This window comes from Stomoxys calcitrans, chromosome 1, assembly GCF_963082655.1.
Source record: "Stomoxys calcitrans chromosome 1, idStoCalc2.1, whole genome shotgun sequence".
Classification (NCBI taxonomy): Eukaryota; Metazoa; Arthropoda; class Insecta; order Diptera; family Muscidae; genus Stomoxys; species Stomoxys calcitrans.
In genome coordinates this window covers 4321892-4342889 of record NC_081552.1, presented here as the reverse complement: position 1 = coordinate 4342889, position 20998 = coordinate 4321892, and the positions used below count along the sequence as shown (strand labels likewise).

Here is a 20998-nt window from a genome sequence, read left to right as displayed (position 1 = left end):
CGGATTTTATTTCCAAATCGCCTAGCACACCCAGTAAGGAGAATCTGTTTTGATCATTAATGTTGTTAGCTGAAATGGCTTTATTAAGCTGGGAAATGTCGACGTTTTGCGGTAAAATGGAGTCATCATGCCTTAGTCTCTTGCGTTCGTTCTCAGTTGTTTCGCGCTCGTAGGAGCTTGGTAATGTATTCGCCGCCTTTTGTGCATTAGACGATGAGGCCACTACTTCCACGACATCATAATCCATGTCGGGTGGTGAGGATCCCGGCATCACGGTTGCAAAATACGCAATTGGATGCCTGGAGGGTTTCAGTTTATTCTCAGTCCGTTAGTAAAAAATTATAAAATTTTTGCAGTAAAAAAAAAGACGTCTGCTTAGTCGAGACACAAAAACCTCCGTAGTATACAACGAAAATTCGTTTCGCCTAGACTACGTCGCTTAGGCGACAGCATTGTGCTTAGTCTCCCAACTGCTGGAATAATGGAGAGAGAGCCAAAAGAAATCTATAAATACAGCTGAAAATAGCACCAACAACTCATAACAAGACAATCAACTGAAACAAGTGAAAAGAAATATCATAACTGCCTTGCGGAAAATTTAACGAATTTTAATTTAAAAAAAAAAGTGAACAAATCATTGAAAATTGCCTATTTTATTTATGCAAAGTGTTGAAACGAAAGCCCTCAAAATAATTGTAGTTTTTTTGTATTGACGCGACTTTTTAAAAGTTGAGTAAAAGTAAAAAACACCAAAGTGAAAGAAGAAAAAAAGTACATTTGAAAGCTTTAGATCTCACAAATACGAAATTAGACAGATTTTGATTTTTCTGAGCCTTTGCAAACATCAGAGCAAAGACAAGAGCAACGGAAGACGCGAATTAATTTCGCGTTTCTTTTTATATTGCGAATACAGCAGCAAACATAACAAAAATAAACGTCACCAGAGCGCAAAAACATTAACAACAAAACAATTTCGATTCGTCAGCAGCAGCAGCACACATTACAAAGGGAGGAGAGCGCTGAACTGTTGTTGTTATTCATTGAAAGCGAAAAAAATAGCAAAAGAAAAAACCCATAATATTGAAAACAATAACAATCGCCGCAATCAATTGATTTTGTTGTGAATTGTTGTTGGTGCGTTCGTTCATCATCCCCTTCATCAGTTTGTGAAATTAAATACTACGAGGAGGAGCAATTATCTCACTGGTGTGGTCCTTAACATTTCGCTTAACCACTTGTCTTTGTTGGATCGACAATATTATGAATCTCTCATTTGCCGGCTGTGGTTTCTTGGGCATCTATCATGTTGGCGTGGCTGTTTGTTTTAAAAAGTATGCTCCCCATTTGCTTTTGGAAAAAATCGGTGGCGCCTCTGCTGGATCTTTGGCAGCCTGTTGTCTCTTGTGCGATTTACCCCTAGGTAAGTAAGATTGTGACGTAGTGTCTATGATTTTCAATGTCAAGTTGAATTTGCACTAAAGGTACATAATTGGGGGATGATTGAGAGTAGCAGATGGCAGAAAATGCCATAATGATTGATGTGGAACACATTTGAGCCCTCATACATGGCAAACTGCTCCACTCAATGCAAACAAATGTTATTGGTTTTTCTTCAAATTAAAACAAATCGTTGTCCCAAACGAATTTACAATAGCCACATAATTTTTAAAAAAAAAGCAGCCAAGCCTTTGAAAGTAGGCAGCTTAAATTACCATAAACAAAAGCAACGGCCATGTTGAATGGCTTTCTTATAAATGCTTAATTATTTAAAAAAAGAACTGAAATTTGACCATTTGAATAGCAAAAATATTCAACGTTTGTTATTCGAATTCGAATAGACTGCAAAGCAAAACATCGAAACGAATGACCACAACGCAGTACATGATTAACAAAACAAACAAGCAGCAATGTGTGTAGTTGTAGTGGGTATCAAAATATTATTGGGGGCTTGTCGACATTTCCCAGAGAAACGACAGCAACCACATCTGTCTTTTGGTTATCTTGAAACCAACAACACCATCCAATACTAAAACATTGCCGCTGTTTCTTAAGACGTAGTAATTTGCCCCCAAGTGGATTCTCCGTTGCTCCTCTTTCTTTTCTGTTGCCCTCCATGTATGTAATTATGTTGAGCGTAGCATTGTGGGCACAACACAATGTGTTTCTTCTATGGCATTTATCGTTCCACATCATTCCCGATATGTGCCTTCTTAACCTACACACTTACACAGCAACGCACAGCCAACTCTCGGGTTCCTCTTTAGCAGACTCGTGATTGTAGGTCATGAGCTGGAAATATTTAGAAACAATTTGCCATAGCTTTTATCAACCAAACTTTGTAAAGACAAAAGCGATGAAGCGTAAGATGTCTATTTTTAGAAATTACGAAATCATAGAAATCCTACAACATTGTCACAAAAAGAATAAAAAAAAAACGCTTCGATAGATGCGAATTTATAGAAGAAAATTGGATTTCTGAAAGCTTAACATATGGAAATTTGGTGAACTAAGATCATCTTAAGCTACAATTACGCGATCGGACATGTCACATGAGCTGTCTAAGACTTGTCTAATGTACCTCATATATTGGGTTGCCCAAAAAGTAATTGCGGATTTTTCATATAGTCGGCGTTGACAAATTTTTTCACAGCTTGTGACTCTGTTATTGCATTCTTTCTTCTGTCAGTTATCAGCTGTTACTTTTAGCGTGCTTTAGAAAAAAAGTATATTTGATTAAAGTTCATTCCAAGTTTTATTAAAAATGCATTTACTTTCTTTTAAAAAAATCCGCAATTACTTTTTTAGCAACCCAATATGTCTGACAGCTATATCCAAATCTGAACCGATGTCTGCCGAATTCAGTACACAGTGCTAAAGAAAACAATCTGCACAGTTTCGGGAATATTTGTTGATAAATCATATTGCTATGGCTTTTAAAGTCGATATCGTGCATATACAGTTGTGTTCAAAATAATAGTAGTGTACTCCTCTAAAAAACAAACTTTTATTTCTTGGTAAACATTTTTTATTATTATTCAATTCTCTAAATTGTCTAGCAATAAATTATTTAACTTAAGCTACAATAATTAGAAATGTTCATTGAATAATTTTTTCCCCAAAATTAGCTGTTCAAAACAATAGGAGTATTGACACATAACCCAATACTTTTAAAGCAAATGGCACAAAAGTTGTAAATTAATTATTTCTGCGCCCAGATTAATAGCCTCTTTTTTGATGTCTTCGCTACATCTATGGTCCTTGTAGTCTCAACAAGATCATGGCATCTCTTGACAGGGTGATCCTGGCATAGCTTGAAAAGGATTTTGTGCCTGCTTTCCATAGCTTTTCCGCATTTGACATTCGGTTCTCTGTAACATTATTTCAATGTCTCACCATAACTGTTCAATGGGATTGACGACAGGAGACTGAGCTGGTCATAGCTTAACCTGAACCTGAGATACCTTTTAATTCTTAGCTAACCTTCTAAATATTCTTAGAATATCACTTAATTTGGATGTTGATATACAAAATAATTTATCTTGTGAAAAATGTGAGGTGGTAGCACTCCTACAATTTTGAACACAGCTGCACAGAGTTATATCTAAATCTGAACCGATTTCAATAAAATTCAAAGACTATATTAAGAGTCTTGTGAAAATAGTCTGGGCCAAATGTCGTGAAGATAGGTGGGCAGATGTGCATAACAAAGCAATTTTAGTTCAATTCGAGTGACACATAGATATGGAAGCTAATATCTCTCTACATAATGCACAATAAGGCATATATTTTTTTATTTGCATTTTGTTCATATCGAAGAGTTCTTTCGATACACGACAAAAACCAAGCAATTTGGTCCTGCAAGTCTAAAAGTTTCAAGTCCTATAATGTAAACGAAGCTAAAAATGGCCTATAATTGGCACCCTGTACCACTATGGGGTGTTTTTATGTAAAAATTTTTAAAAATACAATATGTCTTCTGCAATTGTTTCAAATTTCATCAAAATCGGAGCACTTTTATAGATTTGATCGTATTATGCCCATATTTATAGTGCGGCAATCGGATTGACCCGATGGTACGTACAGCCGGCTGCCATGGGATTTAGGTTCATTTGTCTTTATGAAGGGCAATATTTTTGGGTGCTGTTGTATTAGGCAGCTAATTGCCATTTAATTTTGATTTTTTTTTTTTTGTTTTTTGTATTATTCATATAAGCAATTAACCCAATTTCTTTTTCGCTGGGTAAGCGTCATTTTAATCTCATAATCATTATTCATTTGCAAGACATGCGTTAGTAAATATTTGACTATTTGTCCTAAAATTATTTGAACCTAAGACTAGCTCTTCTGTTTCAAATGTTACTTTCTTAACATAGAACAAACAATTAATCAACGTCATTCGAGCAGAGAAACGGTGGACTTTGACTCTAGACATGTATGTATGTATGTATGTGTGAGAGATAGATCAAGACAATAATTAAAAACAACGAACAAATTATGAAGAAGCACCCACCCCATGCAAGTCAATACTGAGTGAAAACTGTAATTATTCTCAAATATTTAATCACACATACATATAAATAGTTTACGAGCAGTGTACATAGAAGAATATAACCTTGCCGATTGATGATTCGTGCCGTGGCCTAATTAAATTTCTATTCGTTCTCTACATTCAAGTGGATATTGCCAAAAGGCTTAATTTTATAACAGACCGAAGATGTCTTTTTTTTTTAGTTACATTTATGTGCGAAAAAATGGGGAAAAAGTAAAGGATTCTAAAGCGCATAAGCCAATCCCGTGGCAGCCGGTTGTACGTACCGGGTTGACCCGATGGAGTCCTTCATCGACAACAAAACGCTTATAACAATTTTTCATTGCATACACACTGTAAAAATAATTCCCCTTAAGAAAATGTCAAACATGTTCTGATATTTTGCAAGAAAGCACTATTGCTACAAAAGGTCAAAATGTAGGCGAAATAATAGGGACAGCAAGTCAAATGGTTTAAAAAATTTTGAAAATTCATAAAAATCTGTTACTTGAAGTGAAAAAAAACAGTCATTAGAAACGTTAAAACAAGAGTTTAGGTCAAACATTTTGTTTTTATTTAAGTTTTTCTACTCTAAACCTAGGCCGATGTAGGCAGATTCTGTAACAAGAAAAAAATATTCAAAAATTTACTATCGGAAAGTGGCTAAATTGCTAACGGTTTCAAAATGACCGAAAATTGTGTGACGAAACACAGAGAGATCGGTTAATATGGCGGCTATATAAGGATATGTTCTGATTTAGACCATACTTGACACAGTTGTTGGAAGTCATACCAAAACGACATACGCAAATTTTCAACCATATTGTATAAGAATTGCGCCCTCTAGAAGCCCAAGAAGTCTAATCGGGAGATCGGTTTATATGGCCGATTTAGATCATATTTAAAACAGTTATTAGAAGTCATACCAAAATGACATACATTCAACCATATTGTATAAGAATTGCGCCCTCTAGAAGCCCAAGAAATCTAATCGGGAGATCGGTTTATATGACAGCTATATCAGGTTATGGAATGATTTAGACCATACTTAACACAATTGTTGGGATTCATACCAAAACACTTTAGCCAAATCGCATAAGAATTGCACCCTCTAGAAGCTCTGGAAGTCAAGACCAAAGGTCGGTTTATATGGCATCTATATAAGGTTATCTACCGAATTAGACAATACTGGGCACAGTTGTTGGAAGTAATACCAAAGCACCACATGCAAATTTTCAGCCAAATCGGATTAGAATTGTGAGCTTTAGAAGCTTAGGAAGTCAAGACCCAAGATCAGTTTATATGGCAGCTATATCAAAACATCGAACGATTTGGCCCATTTACAATCCCAACCGACCTACACAAATAAGAAATGTTTGTGCAATATTTCAAGCGCCTAATTTTACTCCTTCAAAAGTTAACGTGCGAAAGACAGAGGGACGCACATGGCTAGATTGACTTAAAATTTGACAGAATTGTATCCTTACATTGTCTGATGACTATACGAAAGTCAGGTACATTTTTCAACTGGATAAGAACTTTAAGCCCACTTCTTAATAAAGATAACCTTGGCATAGGAGCAATAAAATATCTGTCCCGGAGTGCCACCCAAAGTCTCGGAATCTAAATTCGATTGAAATGTCACTGGTATCAAGTATTCCTCTCTGATGAATTTCGAATGGTAATGGGAATAAAGGTTCCTAGAATCTCCCTATCTATCGCTTAAGGTAGTGTAATTTAAGCACTTCGCTCTTTGCAGAGTTGTCTGTTAGCCAAGCCAACAATTTTTGGCATTGCTGAGCTTGATGGCTTTGACGATTTCTTTTTTTTTTTGTTTGTTTGGCCAACAACCATTAAAAATAAAATGTCAATAGAAAAGAGTGGACAGACAGACAAGTGGACGAGTAGGCGATAAATGGAATGTAAGGCTCTTCAGTATCTGATGGATGCCTGTAAAAATGTAGACGTAAACGGTTTTCAAATGTACCTTCCAGCGTCAACTAGGTTAAAAAGGTGTTCTCTCTTCTAACCGAATCTTCTAACTTTTGTCTAAAACTGTCATTTATGACGCACATAAAACTAAAACTTCCTACGAACATTTCCCCCTTTTTTTTACTATCAGATTCTCTTTATTGGATGAAAGCCCCTCCTTTGGACTATGCACTGAGAAATTGTTATAAATCTACTAGCATGTCTAATATTTGTATTAGAAACATGGTAGTCTTTTTTTCTTATTGCACTTACTGTACACCAGTATAGCGATTATCATTCCGGTTTAATTGGACACCATGATGTTGTTATTATTTGATTTTTGTGCACAATAAAAACGTTTTTCTATAGCCACATGCAAAGAATTTAAATACTTCTATAAAACGTTTACTACTTTTTATTTTCCTTATTATTTTCATTGAATGATTAATTCATCCTATAAACACGGAGTATGTAACATTTATTGTGAGTCCAAGTCCTTATAACACATTGATAAAGAGCAGCATTTGCGTATGTGGTTGGCTGGTTGATTGATGTTAAAAATAGTAATTTTTCTTTCATATATAATTCTTGATTTCCATAATGATACGCAATTTATTGAACTTTTCTGCTACTATTGTAACGATGTGGTGGGGCACATTCCAACACACATTTATCATCAGCATTATGATGATCCATCCCACTCATAATGGGCCAGAAGTAGATGGTGAAATGGACAATAGGAAAAATCAGTTAAAAATGGAATTTTCAAAAACTTTTCTTATTTTCTTTAGCATAACCTAAAACGACTTTGACATTTCGAAATGTAAGATGCTCTAAATACTTGTAAAAAAGGTGCAATTTTTGATTCTAATGTGTCAAATTATTAACCTAATCCTATTATTACAGCCCTTTGGTTTCCACTTTACCTGATTTTATGAAATTATGTTTTTATTTAAACCATCAAAGACGGATGGGTAGAAAAACACGCAAAGAATAGACCTGTCCTAGAAAAACTTGGTTGCAGCAAGGGTGGACGAAATGTTTTTTTTTTTTTTGCATAGAAGATCCTGCTATGGGGAAAAGCTACTCTTCACAAGCTAACCATGTTGTAAAGTGCTAAAATATCAACACATATTAGGTGCGTCAAGTGGCAGCGTGTGTAGTGCTTGTGGGGAAGATGATGAGAAGTTGAAACATTTCCTATGCATGCCCGGCTTTTACATCAAACAGGCCCCGGCTCTTTGTTGCGGTTCTCTTTTTTTTATTGTGTGTAATGAAACTTCCGTCCTATCTATCAATGTGTATCCCATTAAGGGAGTTTGCTTGAGTAATAACAAATAAATAAATAAACTATCTGGAATAGTCCTTGCATTAGGCGAATCCTACTTTGACCAGTCATCGTAGAACGCGTTGAACCTGCCGAAATAGTTGCCCAATGGGGGATCTCCCTGACTCTCCCGTAGTGTGTAAGAGGCAACAGCCATGAGCCATTAGATACCTAACAGCGTCTAGCAATAGTCGATGCTCTCTTTGCTCAGTCTTTGATGGGCGTGTTAATCCTGTGAAAATACACAGGTGCGGAGTCTCACTCCGTAATATGATCGATACATTCCTAATCAGCCATTTACCCCTCCCATCACATTGGCTCATCCCAAGCGGATGGCGAAAATGGATGGTGAAAACTTCCAACTAAAGAACACCATAAGCATCGAGCAGTCTGCATAACTCTCTAATATCCGAGCGCCTTCATCAATCCTCAGCTGCTAGTACGAATTATATGTGTATTGTACTTTTTTATAGACATATGTCAATCAGAGAAGCGCATGAGACCCAAAATTTGGGACTCAATAGCCAGTTTGGTCAAAGCTATTGTCTGTTCCGCATGAGACCTAAAAACAAATTTAACTGGAAACACACGCACACATACAATAAAGTGAGAGATGCTCGAACGTTTTAGTAATGGTTCAGTGGATTTTTTTAATTTGGTCGCCGCATATCCTGTTTTATTTGCAAATGAGCACCACTCAGATGGTCGCCATGTGAAGCCAAAGCAAGCAGAGGAGGTATTGTTGAGCGGCATAAATTTTTTTTTGCACTTGCATTTTTTATTTTTGAATGAGAATTTTTTAATGATTGGCGCACGTGCTGTCTGTCTCCGTCTGTTCAAAAATGACACACTGACTTCCATTCTTTTCTCTACTCAAACCATTACAAAGCATGCAAATTAATTTCAGCTCTCATAATTTTGAAAGGTAGCTGTGTGTGTGTGTGTGAGTCTTCTATTCAGTTGCGGCCAATAAAAGCCCTCGTGTGTATTGCTTAACATGCAAAATATGATTGGCAAAAACACTTAAACACTTAGCTCAACGAATTCAAAGGAGCATTTTATGTTTTTGTCGTTGAGAGGCGCAAGCGTCAACAACGATTGCTGGTATAAGGAGTGAACGTGCCATTCGCTTCATGTTTATCGTGCGCACTTATTTGAATGTGGCTTATTGCTGTTCTATGGTGTCTACATGCATGTTCAATGAAATAAAAGCTCGATTTAATCAAAAAGAAATCCATTTGTCATTACATTTTTTGTACGTATCATACGGTGTGTACAACTTTCAGAGTTGCCATATTTGAAATTAGATATGACATGTCTGACGTGTAATAGCAGCTTTGGATGCATCTGTTCAAGCGATAACATACGCAAATTTTGAACAACACAAAAAGAGATTTTTTTAAATATCATGCACAAAATGGATTCATCCTAGCTCAGAGGTTACCATTTCCGTCTTTGACATTGAACGACTGGGTTCATATCTCAGGGAGAACATCAAAAAAAAATGTTCAGCTGTGGTTATATCCTCCCATGGCAGGAGGGGCGGCACTTGTGAGATAATTACCATAGGTTATCACCTAAGTAGACTCCCCTACTAAGTGGTGTCGCTCTGCGGCAAGCCGTTCGGACTCAGCTATGAGCTTACACTTGTATCGGACAGGAATCAGTGATATAATCCGCTGTTCCTTAATGGAATGTTGATAGGAAAATTTAGAATAACTTTTTTTATAACTCAAAAATAAAATAAAATAGAAAATACAATTAAATAATATAAGTGAAAAGTTTTCCATGGCAATCATGGCGAAACAACTCACGGTGGTCTCATTTGTACACCAACCACAAATCATATGGTTTAGTGCGCCATCTTGCCATCAAGCTGATCGAGGAATTGCCAACACAAAAAAAGAAATTTGTGTGCGTGTGTGTATACGTGTGCATAAATGAGCAGAGAATATGCGAGAAAGATGAAAGCTTAGGTAAGGTTAGGTAAGAGTGGCAGTCCTTTACAGACTCACTTGGACAATTTTAAGTCCATTGTAATACCACAGTAGCGACAGATCAAGGCTTCTGGCGGGAATCGAACACACGACCCCTGTGCACTGGTAATCCAGGCACGCTACCAACTTGGCTACCGGGGAGAGACCACCTTATTTAATCCCCTTTGCATGGCAATACAAATTTTCCTATAGGCTGTATTGGTCATTAAATTAATAATTCAATAAAACAAAGTTATTTCATCGTAGTCTTCTCAACGTTTCGTTGGCTTTATTCCAAACTCATCAGGAGGTTTTTTGTTTTTTTTTTTAATATCTCCTGATGGTGTTGGAATAAAGCCAACGAAACGTTGATAAGACTACGATGAAGTAACTTTGTTAAATTGAATCACTAATTTAATGACCAATAACAAACGAAATTAATACAACATTTCTTTAGAAATAAATTTTCGAACAAAATTCAATTCAATTGAGTTATTCTTTAATGGTTGGCTTATAGTATTCCTGAGTCTATAGCAAATCATTTCTTACATACAAGTGTAATGGCAGACTGAGAACAGTATTAGGTACATTCCTCGGGTCATCATTCATGTTGTTGTTGCTTTTTGTTGTATCAGTGTGTTGTACACTGAGGTGGCAGCCCTTGCTGATGAAGAACACCATTGGGTCAATGCGGTGCGTACAACCGGTTGCCTTGAGATTGAGGCATAATTCATCGTCTTCAAATTAACATGGCCGCCGTTGCCTGCACCTTTTTCTGACCATTTTCCCCTCCTGTTCAGGCCCCATTTCCAAATCAAACAACCATTGGCTGGAGCACATTTTGATTTTTTTATTGTCTTGTATGGCCTTCAGACACTTTTAATATCATCCACCTTTATCTCAATTAAGGTTACGTTTCCACAAATGTCACAGCACTTCACACAAGCCTCTTAACATTTTGCATAAACTTGTTCTTAACTGTAAAGTCTACCATCAAGCGAATTTATCATTAAGGTCTACGCCCTACTAAGCATTTTACATATAACTTTTTCCTACTCGCATAGCGTAGCTTGCAGCCTCTTTTATGTTTTAGCTTTTTTCTGTTGTGCTTACGCCTTTATTCCCTGGCATACATCATCATTGCTGTGTGGTTTTTCGTTTTGCTTTTCATCTTTGCATTCTTTGCAAACAAATATCGTATGATGATGCCTAAGCACTTGTTTCCATTCCATGCTATCCACACACGTTTGCACGCCGCTTCTATCCAGAGCAAGTTATGACTTATTTCCTTAGTACGTAACATGGTCACGTTTCTGTTTGCAAGAATGCTATGTATGGTGTTCCTCTTATCGTTGCGATGGCTCAAAACGCTGCGACTTGAAAGGGGGACTGGAAAGAAAAAAAGATAATATCTGCTAGATGGGCTTTTTGTTTATAAATTCTTATTTAAATTGTTTTTTCATTTATCAACATTTTTTCTTTCGCTTTTCGTGATAGCCATTAGCATTTAAAATTTTGAGAAAGTTTGTTGTTTCTATAGAGTCAGCGAATCAAAAACCCCCAAAGTAAGATGATTGGTGAGCCACCATTGTTTGGTGGAGGGGGAAAAAATTGATGTTCTAAGCGTCTTTTGTTTCAGGAAAATATCAAAGGTTCATTTGTAGCAGACAGGCATTATCTATATATATATATAATAATCATCTCTTTCTTCTGCCTCGTCACTTTTGTTTTTGGTTTGCTAAAATCTTTTGATAATTTCAAATATAACAAAAGATTAGGTGTCATTGGCTTTCAATGTCTTCCATGAACTGATTGATAATATGACCAGTGCATTGTTGTCGGGATTCATTCAGGAGGAAATCGCAATTTAGGTCAAAGAGTGTCATACGATGTTTTACAAATCAAACAAGAAGCAGCACGAAATTTCCTATACATCGGCAGTGCATATATGTAGGCGTTTGTCGTAGTTTCTGTTATGATCATAACTATATATGTATGAGTGAAAAACTAGATCATCACTTGTGAATTCGTGGTTGGCGCAAAGAAAGGCTCTGATAAGGGCCTGCTACACCCCTCCAATGGCCAATGAACGATTAAAAACTGATAAATTGCAATCACTTAAGCAACAAGAGATTACTTCCATTGAAGCTTTTAGTGGCTCCAACATGAAAGGGGCTATTATCATTGTTTCGTTTTCGTTTTATTTTATATTTTTTTTTTTTTTTTTGGGAGGTGTTGTTGGGGAGATGTTTTGCCAATTTTCTTGTGCAGGTGTAGCCCTAAAGTCCATATTCTTTTTGCTTTAATACATCACTTGTCGTTTATGTATGCCTATAATCTCTGCTAATGATAAGCGATTCTATCGTGTGCATAACATTAAAACGTTTATATTTATATATATGTGTATGTGCATATTCAATAATCATTGGGTCCTCAATTGATTGAATCATTCATATTTCATTGGAAGCTGAACACTAAGAATTCAGTCATTGTTGATTGTTTTGTATTATGGTTAAAGGAATGAGTTCATATTCTAACATCTGCTGTTCTCGAGTTGATAGTAAACTTTGCTAGTGGTATTAGTAGGTTAATATTGATAACATGAGACCGCCACACCACACCACACACGCTGAACAATAGCAACATCATCATCATCGCCATTATTGGCGTACGTACGCACTTTTTCTATTTCTAATCACTTTCAGTTAAAGTAAACCACGACCACATGCAAATGTTCTTGTTTTTTTTCCTTATTCACAATTCGAGGTGAGCTTCAAAAAAGAGGGAAAGAACCTCAGAGCTGTCTTTAGATAATATTGCAGAGCGGCCATTTCCTGAGCCGCTCTGCAATAACAAGAACTCTATTACTACAACTTACAGATCTTTTACTTTAGAGAAGTTATGCAGACTTCTAAGAGGATAGTGAGTTTAATTTAAAGATTTAGGTTAGGTTGAGGACATATGGTCAACATCACTATAATCGTAGTTAGCCATCCAGTCATTCTTTGCGGTGCTCTCTGGTCACTAGCCACTTCAGGCCAGGCCCTAAACCATGATCTTTGTTAAATCACATGTATTTACGGCAAACATGCTCTAACCCTGATTTAAACCGCGTCTGGATTGATAAATTCCCAAGGAATTTTTATTTTCGTCGGGCCAGTGCCGAACATTAAATCAATATTTGATTGATCGTCTTCAGTGGATTCTCGTTTTTCCCAATTCTAATTTGATGTCGGAGAGTTCCGTCAGAATAGCCGCTACAAATCGCCAAATGTCCTTTTGGTTTGTTAAGGACTTTCGCGACGTAACAAACAAAGTCATAGTACCGAGGCCCTGTATCTCAACATTTCCCTGGCTCTGGTATTTCTGAATTCAACATCCTTCAAATGGCTAAACATAAACAACTTCTTGTGATGCTGTTGATACGTCTCTATCGACATGCATCTTGATTTCTCGAGCTAAATACCAAAGGGCTGCACATAATAAGAGGATAAATTCCACAGAGAGATCATACAATAGGAGAATAGCAGTTTTCTAAATAAAAATTATTGTTTGTGACGTTCGGTAATCATTTGTATGTGTATTCATGAGAAAAAATAAAACAGCTGACACGTTTTCCTACATTTACGCTCATGGCGACACAACTAAAGGTGGTCTCATTCGTATAACAACCACAAATCATATGGTGCAATCTGCCATCAAGCTGATCGACGTTTTGCCAACACACGCAAAGAAATTTGTGTGCGTGCGCGTAAACGAGCAGAGAATATGCGAGAAAAAAGACAGCAACAAAGAGAATGCAAACAAAAACCTGACATCTTAATACCGCCAAACCCGGCCGGCTGTTATTGATTGACGCTATGTTTACGAGTGCATAACCAGGCCTTTAAGGTGCAATCACACTACATGTTCTTGTCTTGTGACATGTCAAATTTTGGTATTGTTAAAGTTGCACACATAGTGTGATACGAATGAAAATAACACATGAAAATCACTTTTCAAAAAAGCACTGTTATTTATTCGATTAGAGCGGCGCTCTATTCCTTCTGAGAAAAATATTAAGAAATCAGCTGTTTTTGTTGTCAGTTGAATGAAAGCAATCCCAAATAAAATTGTTTTCACAACTTTGTGATTTAAACAGTTTTCTCACAACTTTAACCATTTGTAGCCATACAAAATCAGCTTTTGGTTACATTTTTAGGTTATGTCACACAAAAATAACATACTTGTGTGGTAACAAATTTGATGATAAGTCATAAGACAAAAACTTTTGGTCTGATAACACCTTTAGATACTCGAATTCGTATGTGCATTTAAAATTTCTACAGAAAGAGAGTTGTTCGGATCTGTCCGATTTTGATGAAATTTCTTATATTTACGGCCTTATGGCTGGTACTATTTTCGTTCATTCGCAACATTTTTTAATTTTTTTTTACAACAACCCACAAAACCACCATGATGGCAGGTTTGAATAGTTTTCATAAGGTTATTGTAGCCGTAGATAGCTACCAAGTGAATGCTAACAAATGGCTCAAATAGGAAGATTGTGATTGGAGCTCAATCACCACAAGGGGGGAGGTATGTACCCCCAATTGGCTGTTGGATATCTGTCGGATTTTCAGGTCAGTTGGAAAGGCAGTTAAAGTTTGCTGGGTACGAGGGTGACGCTGTCACCATTGTGTGTGGCCGTTCAGAGTGCATATGCAAATGTCCTGAAAGCCATTGCAATGTCAGGACTTTGATTTTGCACTGGCAACATGGCGGACTTAAGCTTGATTTGTGGGGGTGAGGAGGAGTCACAGACGGTTGAGCACCTTTTCTGAGACTGTCCTGAAATTGAAAGAGTAGGTGCAGGATTATGGCTACACAAAATCTTTTTTCCTGTCAAAATTATCTTTATGCAAAAGTCCTTTCTCCATTCTTGACTATTATAGTATTGAATTGTACATTGGAGGGAGCTTCTCCATACCTCCTGGCCGTTTTGTCATGCATGTTGGCTCCCAATCTTCTTCATTTTAATGTCTGGCATTGTACTGGCGTACATTTTATCAGCGTTCTTCTGCGCTTTTTGAATTTTTCGGAGGCGACACAATAGACCTTAGTTGCCTGAGTGAAACTGATAGTGAATGAGGTTGCTAGACGCCTGCCATTATATACCCTAAGTTTAAAAACCATAATAGCAGCAAAGACAATTTATAAATTATAATTTTGTGCTTCGAATTCAAAAATGAGTTGACATATCAAATTCTCTCAGCTAGGTTGATGCGGCCACCTGATAAATACGCCTTTCTTCAGAACGAACACTTTTTATACCTTCCACCATAGGATGGGGGTATACTAATTTCGTCATACATTTTGTAACACCTCGAAGTATGCGTCTGAAACCCCATGAGGGATATATATTCTTGATCGTCATGTCATTTTAAGTCGATCTGACCATGTTCGTCCTCCGTCTGTCTGTCGAAAACACGCTAACATTCGAAGGAGTAAAGCTAGGCGCTTGAAATTTTGCGCAAATACTTTTTGTTAGCGTAGGTCGGTTGGAATTGTAAATGGGTCAAATCGGTCCATGTTTTGATATAGCTGCCATACAAACCGATCTTGGGTCTTGACTTGTTGAGCCTCAAGAGGGCGCAATTCTCGTCCGATTTGACTGACGACCGGCTTCTCTCATGACAATCAACATACGTGTCTAATATGGTCTGAATCAATCAATAGCTTGATGCAGCTCCCATATAACCCGATCTTCCGATTTTGCTTCTTGAGCCTCTACAAGGCGCAATTCGTATCCGAATGAACTGAAATATTGCACAATGACTTCTACAATGTTCAGTATTCATTTATGGTCCGAATCGGACCATATTCAATATTCTTTGTTTGCCTAAGAAGAGATACTGCGCATAGAACTCGACAAATGCAATCCATGGTGGAGCATATATAAGATTCGGCCCGGCCGAACTTAGCACACTCTCACCTTATAACTCAATTTTCACCGTGAGTGACAAGAATTAAATGGTGTTCTGGCCGGTTCTGATATTCAATTTTCTTGGCAGTGAACAATGGTGCTTCATTCAATGTCTGTACACCTCGGAAATATTGTTTTTGAATAACCCATTACCCAACTCTGTTGCCTCTGTTTTCTGTGTATGTGGGTCATTAAAACAACCACTCGAAGAATTGTTTCTCTCGTCTACTTTTCCCATCGCAGTTTAGTAGTCTTTATTATGTTCATATTTCCTATTAAGCTTTATTGTTCGACATACATATTTTTGAAATTATCACACAACCCTCGAAACATACACTATCCCATGTATGTATATGTGTGTGTAACACTACGTTTGGGTCCAAGTGTGCATGAGCGTTTGCGAAAAAAAAATGAACAACAAGTATTGTGTCAAGCTCATGCTTTATAAGTTTGATCAACCTTGTTATAATTGCCTTAACTATAGAAATACTAATTGAAATAGAGAAACTATTTCATAATTTTTGAAATGAATATCTTTAAAGAAGCAAATAACCCACTATTCCTAAGGTGATAGGCTATAGTATATGGAGAGCCCTTGTTTTGCGTCAATTTCGACTTTCATTTAATTAAATTTCCTTGTGCTGATAAGAAGCATTGTATTTTTTTTTTTTTTTTTGCTTCATTATAAAAAAGTGGATAGGTTTGCACCAACTAGCGTCTTTCTATGTAGTCAAAGCCACCTTCTTTTTGAATGTGTGTGGCACCACCTCGGAACTGTGTAGGTGTTATCATCATTTTGTTTTCATTTCAACCGTGAATACACATGACTTGACTTATGTACATACGTACTTATAGTTGCCATCAAAAAGCCCAAAGAGCCCAAAGAGCATTTGAGTTATTAGCTTTTGTTGGCTGAATTAAATGTCATTTTTCGCATTTTTTTATTACTTTTATTTTACTGTTTTATAATCAAAATACTGGAAATTTGACGTTTCTTCCATGTGACTCACTCTTTTGTTGCAAAGTCTCATTTAGTTCAACTTTGTCCCTCATAAAAAGATAATGTTTTTACTTTTAATATTTTCCTACTTGCCACTCATTTATGAGCAATTTACTTTGTTGCAATAGCTATCTTGATAGTAAAAGTATTACACTACGATTGTGACTATTTTTGTTTTACTTAATCATACTTAATTGAACTATTATTAGGAAAATAGTGTAGCATCGATCGGCTCTCTTGTGATTTTCTAAATGTTTGGACTTGAACAGCTAGCTATGGAGAATATGCAACATTTCGAATACATACGTCATTCTGTTTTTTGGCATGTACTCATATAATCATTGAGAGATTATTGTTTTTTGTCGTGACCTAAATGCTCTTTGATTTGCTGTCTCATTCTCTAAGAGAAAATAAAAAATATATAAATATATCTACATATATACAATATAAAAACATATATTCATTGTGCACTAATAACAATTATTGGCATTTTTGTCCACACATCTCATCTCAAAGAACAAGTTGAGAAACTTTTCCATTTAGTAGGTATATGAGTACCTTTTAGCTCAATACACAGAACATGATGTGCTCTAACTTTAGTAGCTATTGCACTTAATTGTTTCCCCCTCGACTATTTGCTTTAATCGTTGGGCTGTAGTAACGCTTTCTATGATTGCGACAACCAATTCCTCCAAATATTTTCCCTTGTAACCTAAATAAAACATTGCTTTTTCATCCCCTAACAGTCGATTTTGAGCACCTGCCTATTTCCCAATGCTTCTGCAAGAACAAATTTTCGACAAATGTAACGGCTAGTTGGTTAACCACTGAACCCCACTAAAGTAAAAAAAAAGTCAAACTTTCTCTTTCCCTTTCATTTGGCATTGAGCCAGAAGGGGGTAGACATTTGTTCTTTTGACACAAACAGGACAGGCTGCGGACAAATGTTCTAAATTTCATTGATTATTTATTTGTTTAGTTGATTGTAGGGCCGACAATGAGTTTCCATAAAAAAAAAAACTATTGCCGGAAAAATGCATTTCATCTGTTACATATCCATTGATAGCATATAAACAAATTCACACTCTCTCCATCTTCTCATACAACAGCAACCCCACAAATAAATGCAGCGTCAATGAACGAAGAAGACCGTTTGGTGTTATCGCCGTTTTCTATTCAATATGGAAGTGTTGTAACTGTCAACAAACTCCCTTCTTTTTAGAGTAGACACACAAAATCATACGATTTTATATCTTCCGCCGCCCAAGTCAGCAGGCAGCAGTGAGAGTGTTTGTTGGCTGGCCGACAATGTACATACATATGTGCAAGAAAAATATGCCGTTCGCTTGATGTCATCAGCTGCATGCCAAAAGAGCTTCATGCCTCCTAAATGTTTTTGTACTACAACAGTTACCTGATTTGTGGAAAGTGGCATAGGCCTTTTTTGTTTCATGAAGAAGAAGAAATCAAATCGTGAGGTTATTTTATGTTGCCATACCACCATCGTCAGCCATGTCAAACCGGTATTTCGTCTACTTCAGCCAAAGGGGGGTGTGTCGCTCCGAGAGAATTTTGAATTTTATCTGCCACTCTACTAGTAGTACATCATATGGAGGAAGTAAAGTAAAGGTGTTTCGTGTACGAAGGTTGTTGACCGTGTTCGAGAGTCGTTTTATTATGGACGACCTACATTTACAAATACACATGCCAATTGAAAATTCCAGAATACACACCATCCACAATCCACACACACACACACACACCACAATTTAAGAGATACATTTGTTGTATTAACTAGTCTTAAATGTTTAAATATAAACTTATGTATGAACGTGTTCATGGGCTTGTGTAAATATGTTGCACATTGTATGTATGTGAATGTGTACACTTAGACGTCTTGCGGTGACGAGCCTTTTCTTTTCTTGGAAGTCGTGACTTGAGCCCCGCCTTTAGTTTCCCTGCCTGTGTCTATGCTACAATTACAGTGGAAATAATTCACACCTTTTATATTATGGCCTTGAAAGGTAAATTGGAAGAAGGTTTGATATTTCGTCTGTGTTTTTGTGAATAACAATTTGTTAGGAATTTCCCACTAAGCCATGCGATGGCAGGTAGAAAATGGGTAAAATTCAGTATAGGCTTATCTAGTCAATTCATAAATGTTGAAAACAGGTTAGTTGAGTAAAATCTACTAGAGTTGGTCTATTAAAATAATTTGTTTCCTTTCACAGAGCATGGGTTATGGATCAAACTGAGAATTTCTTGTAATTAGATTCGATTCGATTCTCGTAATTAGATTGATTCGAAGATGTTCAGAACAAAATAGCTGAATGGTAGGATAGCTTCGGAGTAAGCTGGAGCACCAAAGATCTATGCGAAAAAAATCTCTCTTGAGAGTATGTAAACCAACAGAATTATCTATTCGATTGGTTTATAGCTCAAATGGTAAAGACCCCAATGAAATTGAAATGAAAGACAAGAAAATAAAACACAAGGAATTAGAATTGAGTTTGGAATCAATTCTCGGAATTTTTATTTTCTTTGAACTAAGTCTTACCAATATGATGTGGATTGTTGAAAGGACAGAACGGAATAGAAAGTTTCTACGGAAACTGCAATTCCAATATGGCTCACTTCGTGCAGCAAAAGGTATAAAGAGAGGCAAGAAAGTAATCAGATACTTTCTTGTCGCTCGAGGGCGGAATTACATTACTATTTAAATAGGAAAAATTGGGATTTTTAGATCCCCGAATGGGATAATATTTACGTCTTTTGACGTAAACATTCTGCCCGCCTTCCAGTATTACTGCAACAATAGGAAATGAGATATTTTGGAAATGCTTTAATAATATAATTATTCTTAAAAAGTGTATTTAAATCAAAAATGGAATTCATAAACTTAAATATTGGCAATTCAGTTTAGATAGAATAGAAATTTAAAATAGTTCAGGATTGTACTTCAAACTAACTAATATTATATATATATATATATATATATATATATGTATTTTTGAACTTAAGGTGAAAATGTACCATACAAAATCATTCCAAATGCAGTATTCTGGGCTGTCGGAAGACCAGTTTTTATGTAGATGCCATCAAGAACAATACGAGAATAAATGTCAACCCCCACTACAATGTCTATAGCAGAGGATTTGTAGAAATTGCTGTCTGCAAGGATTAAGTTTTGGAAATTGGATTTGATGGATTCCGGTAGGGATTTTTTGGGGGTGGTTGTACTGATCCGATTATTGACCCTCAGCGTGGCTTTAAGCTTATAGTTGGAATCAACACATGACCATAAAGTGACGGGACAGATAATTTCATTGTCCAGCTCTAGGGTTGTTAAATTTAGCTTGTCTGCAAACTTTTTGGAAATCCAACTCATGCGGGAGGCCGTGTCCAGCAAACATCGGGCTAGACGTTTTCCTTCTTTTGTCTGAATTTTTACAATAGCTGTAGGAAGCAAAGTTGCTGCATTTTGTTGAAGAATTGAACTGAGAGACATGGAAATTGAAGGCAAACTGTCCTTTTCACAGGACTCTTTCGTATCGGTTTTTTCCCTCCGCGTGGCCGTTGTTGGTTGAATTCCAATAGATGAGTGTCTAGACATTTTCCGTTGATCCGTTTTAGTAGAAGAAGAAGACAAACTTTTACGAAGTCGTGAATTCACATGAAGGAGTGAATGATGTTTTTCATGGCAATGTGTACAGCCCGTCCTTGTGAAACAGGACCCCTGAGAGTGGGAATGGGCGAGGCAATTTGTACAATACCCATATTTCTTCACAGCTGCCAATCTTTCCGATACGTTCAAGTTTTGAAATCTCTTACAGACCCTAAGTCCATGAGGCCTTCGACATAATCTGCAAACAAATGTTGTTTTGCCCCTCTGTAGCTTTGATTTTTCAATGGAGTTCATACTGCTGTAACGGAAAGGATATTAGAATTCGGGATTCAAGAAAAATTAAAGATTAAACATAAAGATAACAAACTAGGATAAAAAGGTATATTTTTGGTAAGGATGAGGACTAATTTGGAAAGCTATTTAGGAAATTTCATCTGAAATCACGACTAATTTCGTGATTGGTCTTGTTATAGTACCCTTTTGGGTAAGGATATCAGCAACTCTAACGCGTTTATCGTCACCACGGTGGACCTTGGTGATTCTACCAAGTCGCCAACTATTAGGAGGTAAGTTTTCCTCCTTAATAACAACCAGCATTTGTTCTTT

At 36.6% G+C, this 20998-nt stretch overlaps 1 protein-coding gene across 1 annotated transcript in view; it reads left to right on the top strand.

The window, feature by feature from the left end:
- Window positions 1-533: 533 nt before the first annotated feature.
- Window positions 534-20998, top strand: part of LOC106090002 (1-acylglycerol-3-phosphate O-acyltransferase Pnpla3) — a 39039-nt gene continuing 18574 nt past the window's right edge. Inside the window, exon 1 of the mRNA XM_013256032.2 lies at window positions 534-1420. Coding sequence (XP_013111486.2) covers window positions 1261-1420 — 160 coding nt within the window. The 5' untranslated portion in view covers window positions 534-1260. The remainder of the gene's footprint in view (window positions 1421-20998) is intronic.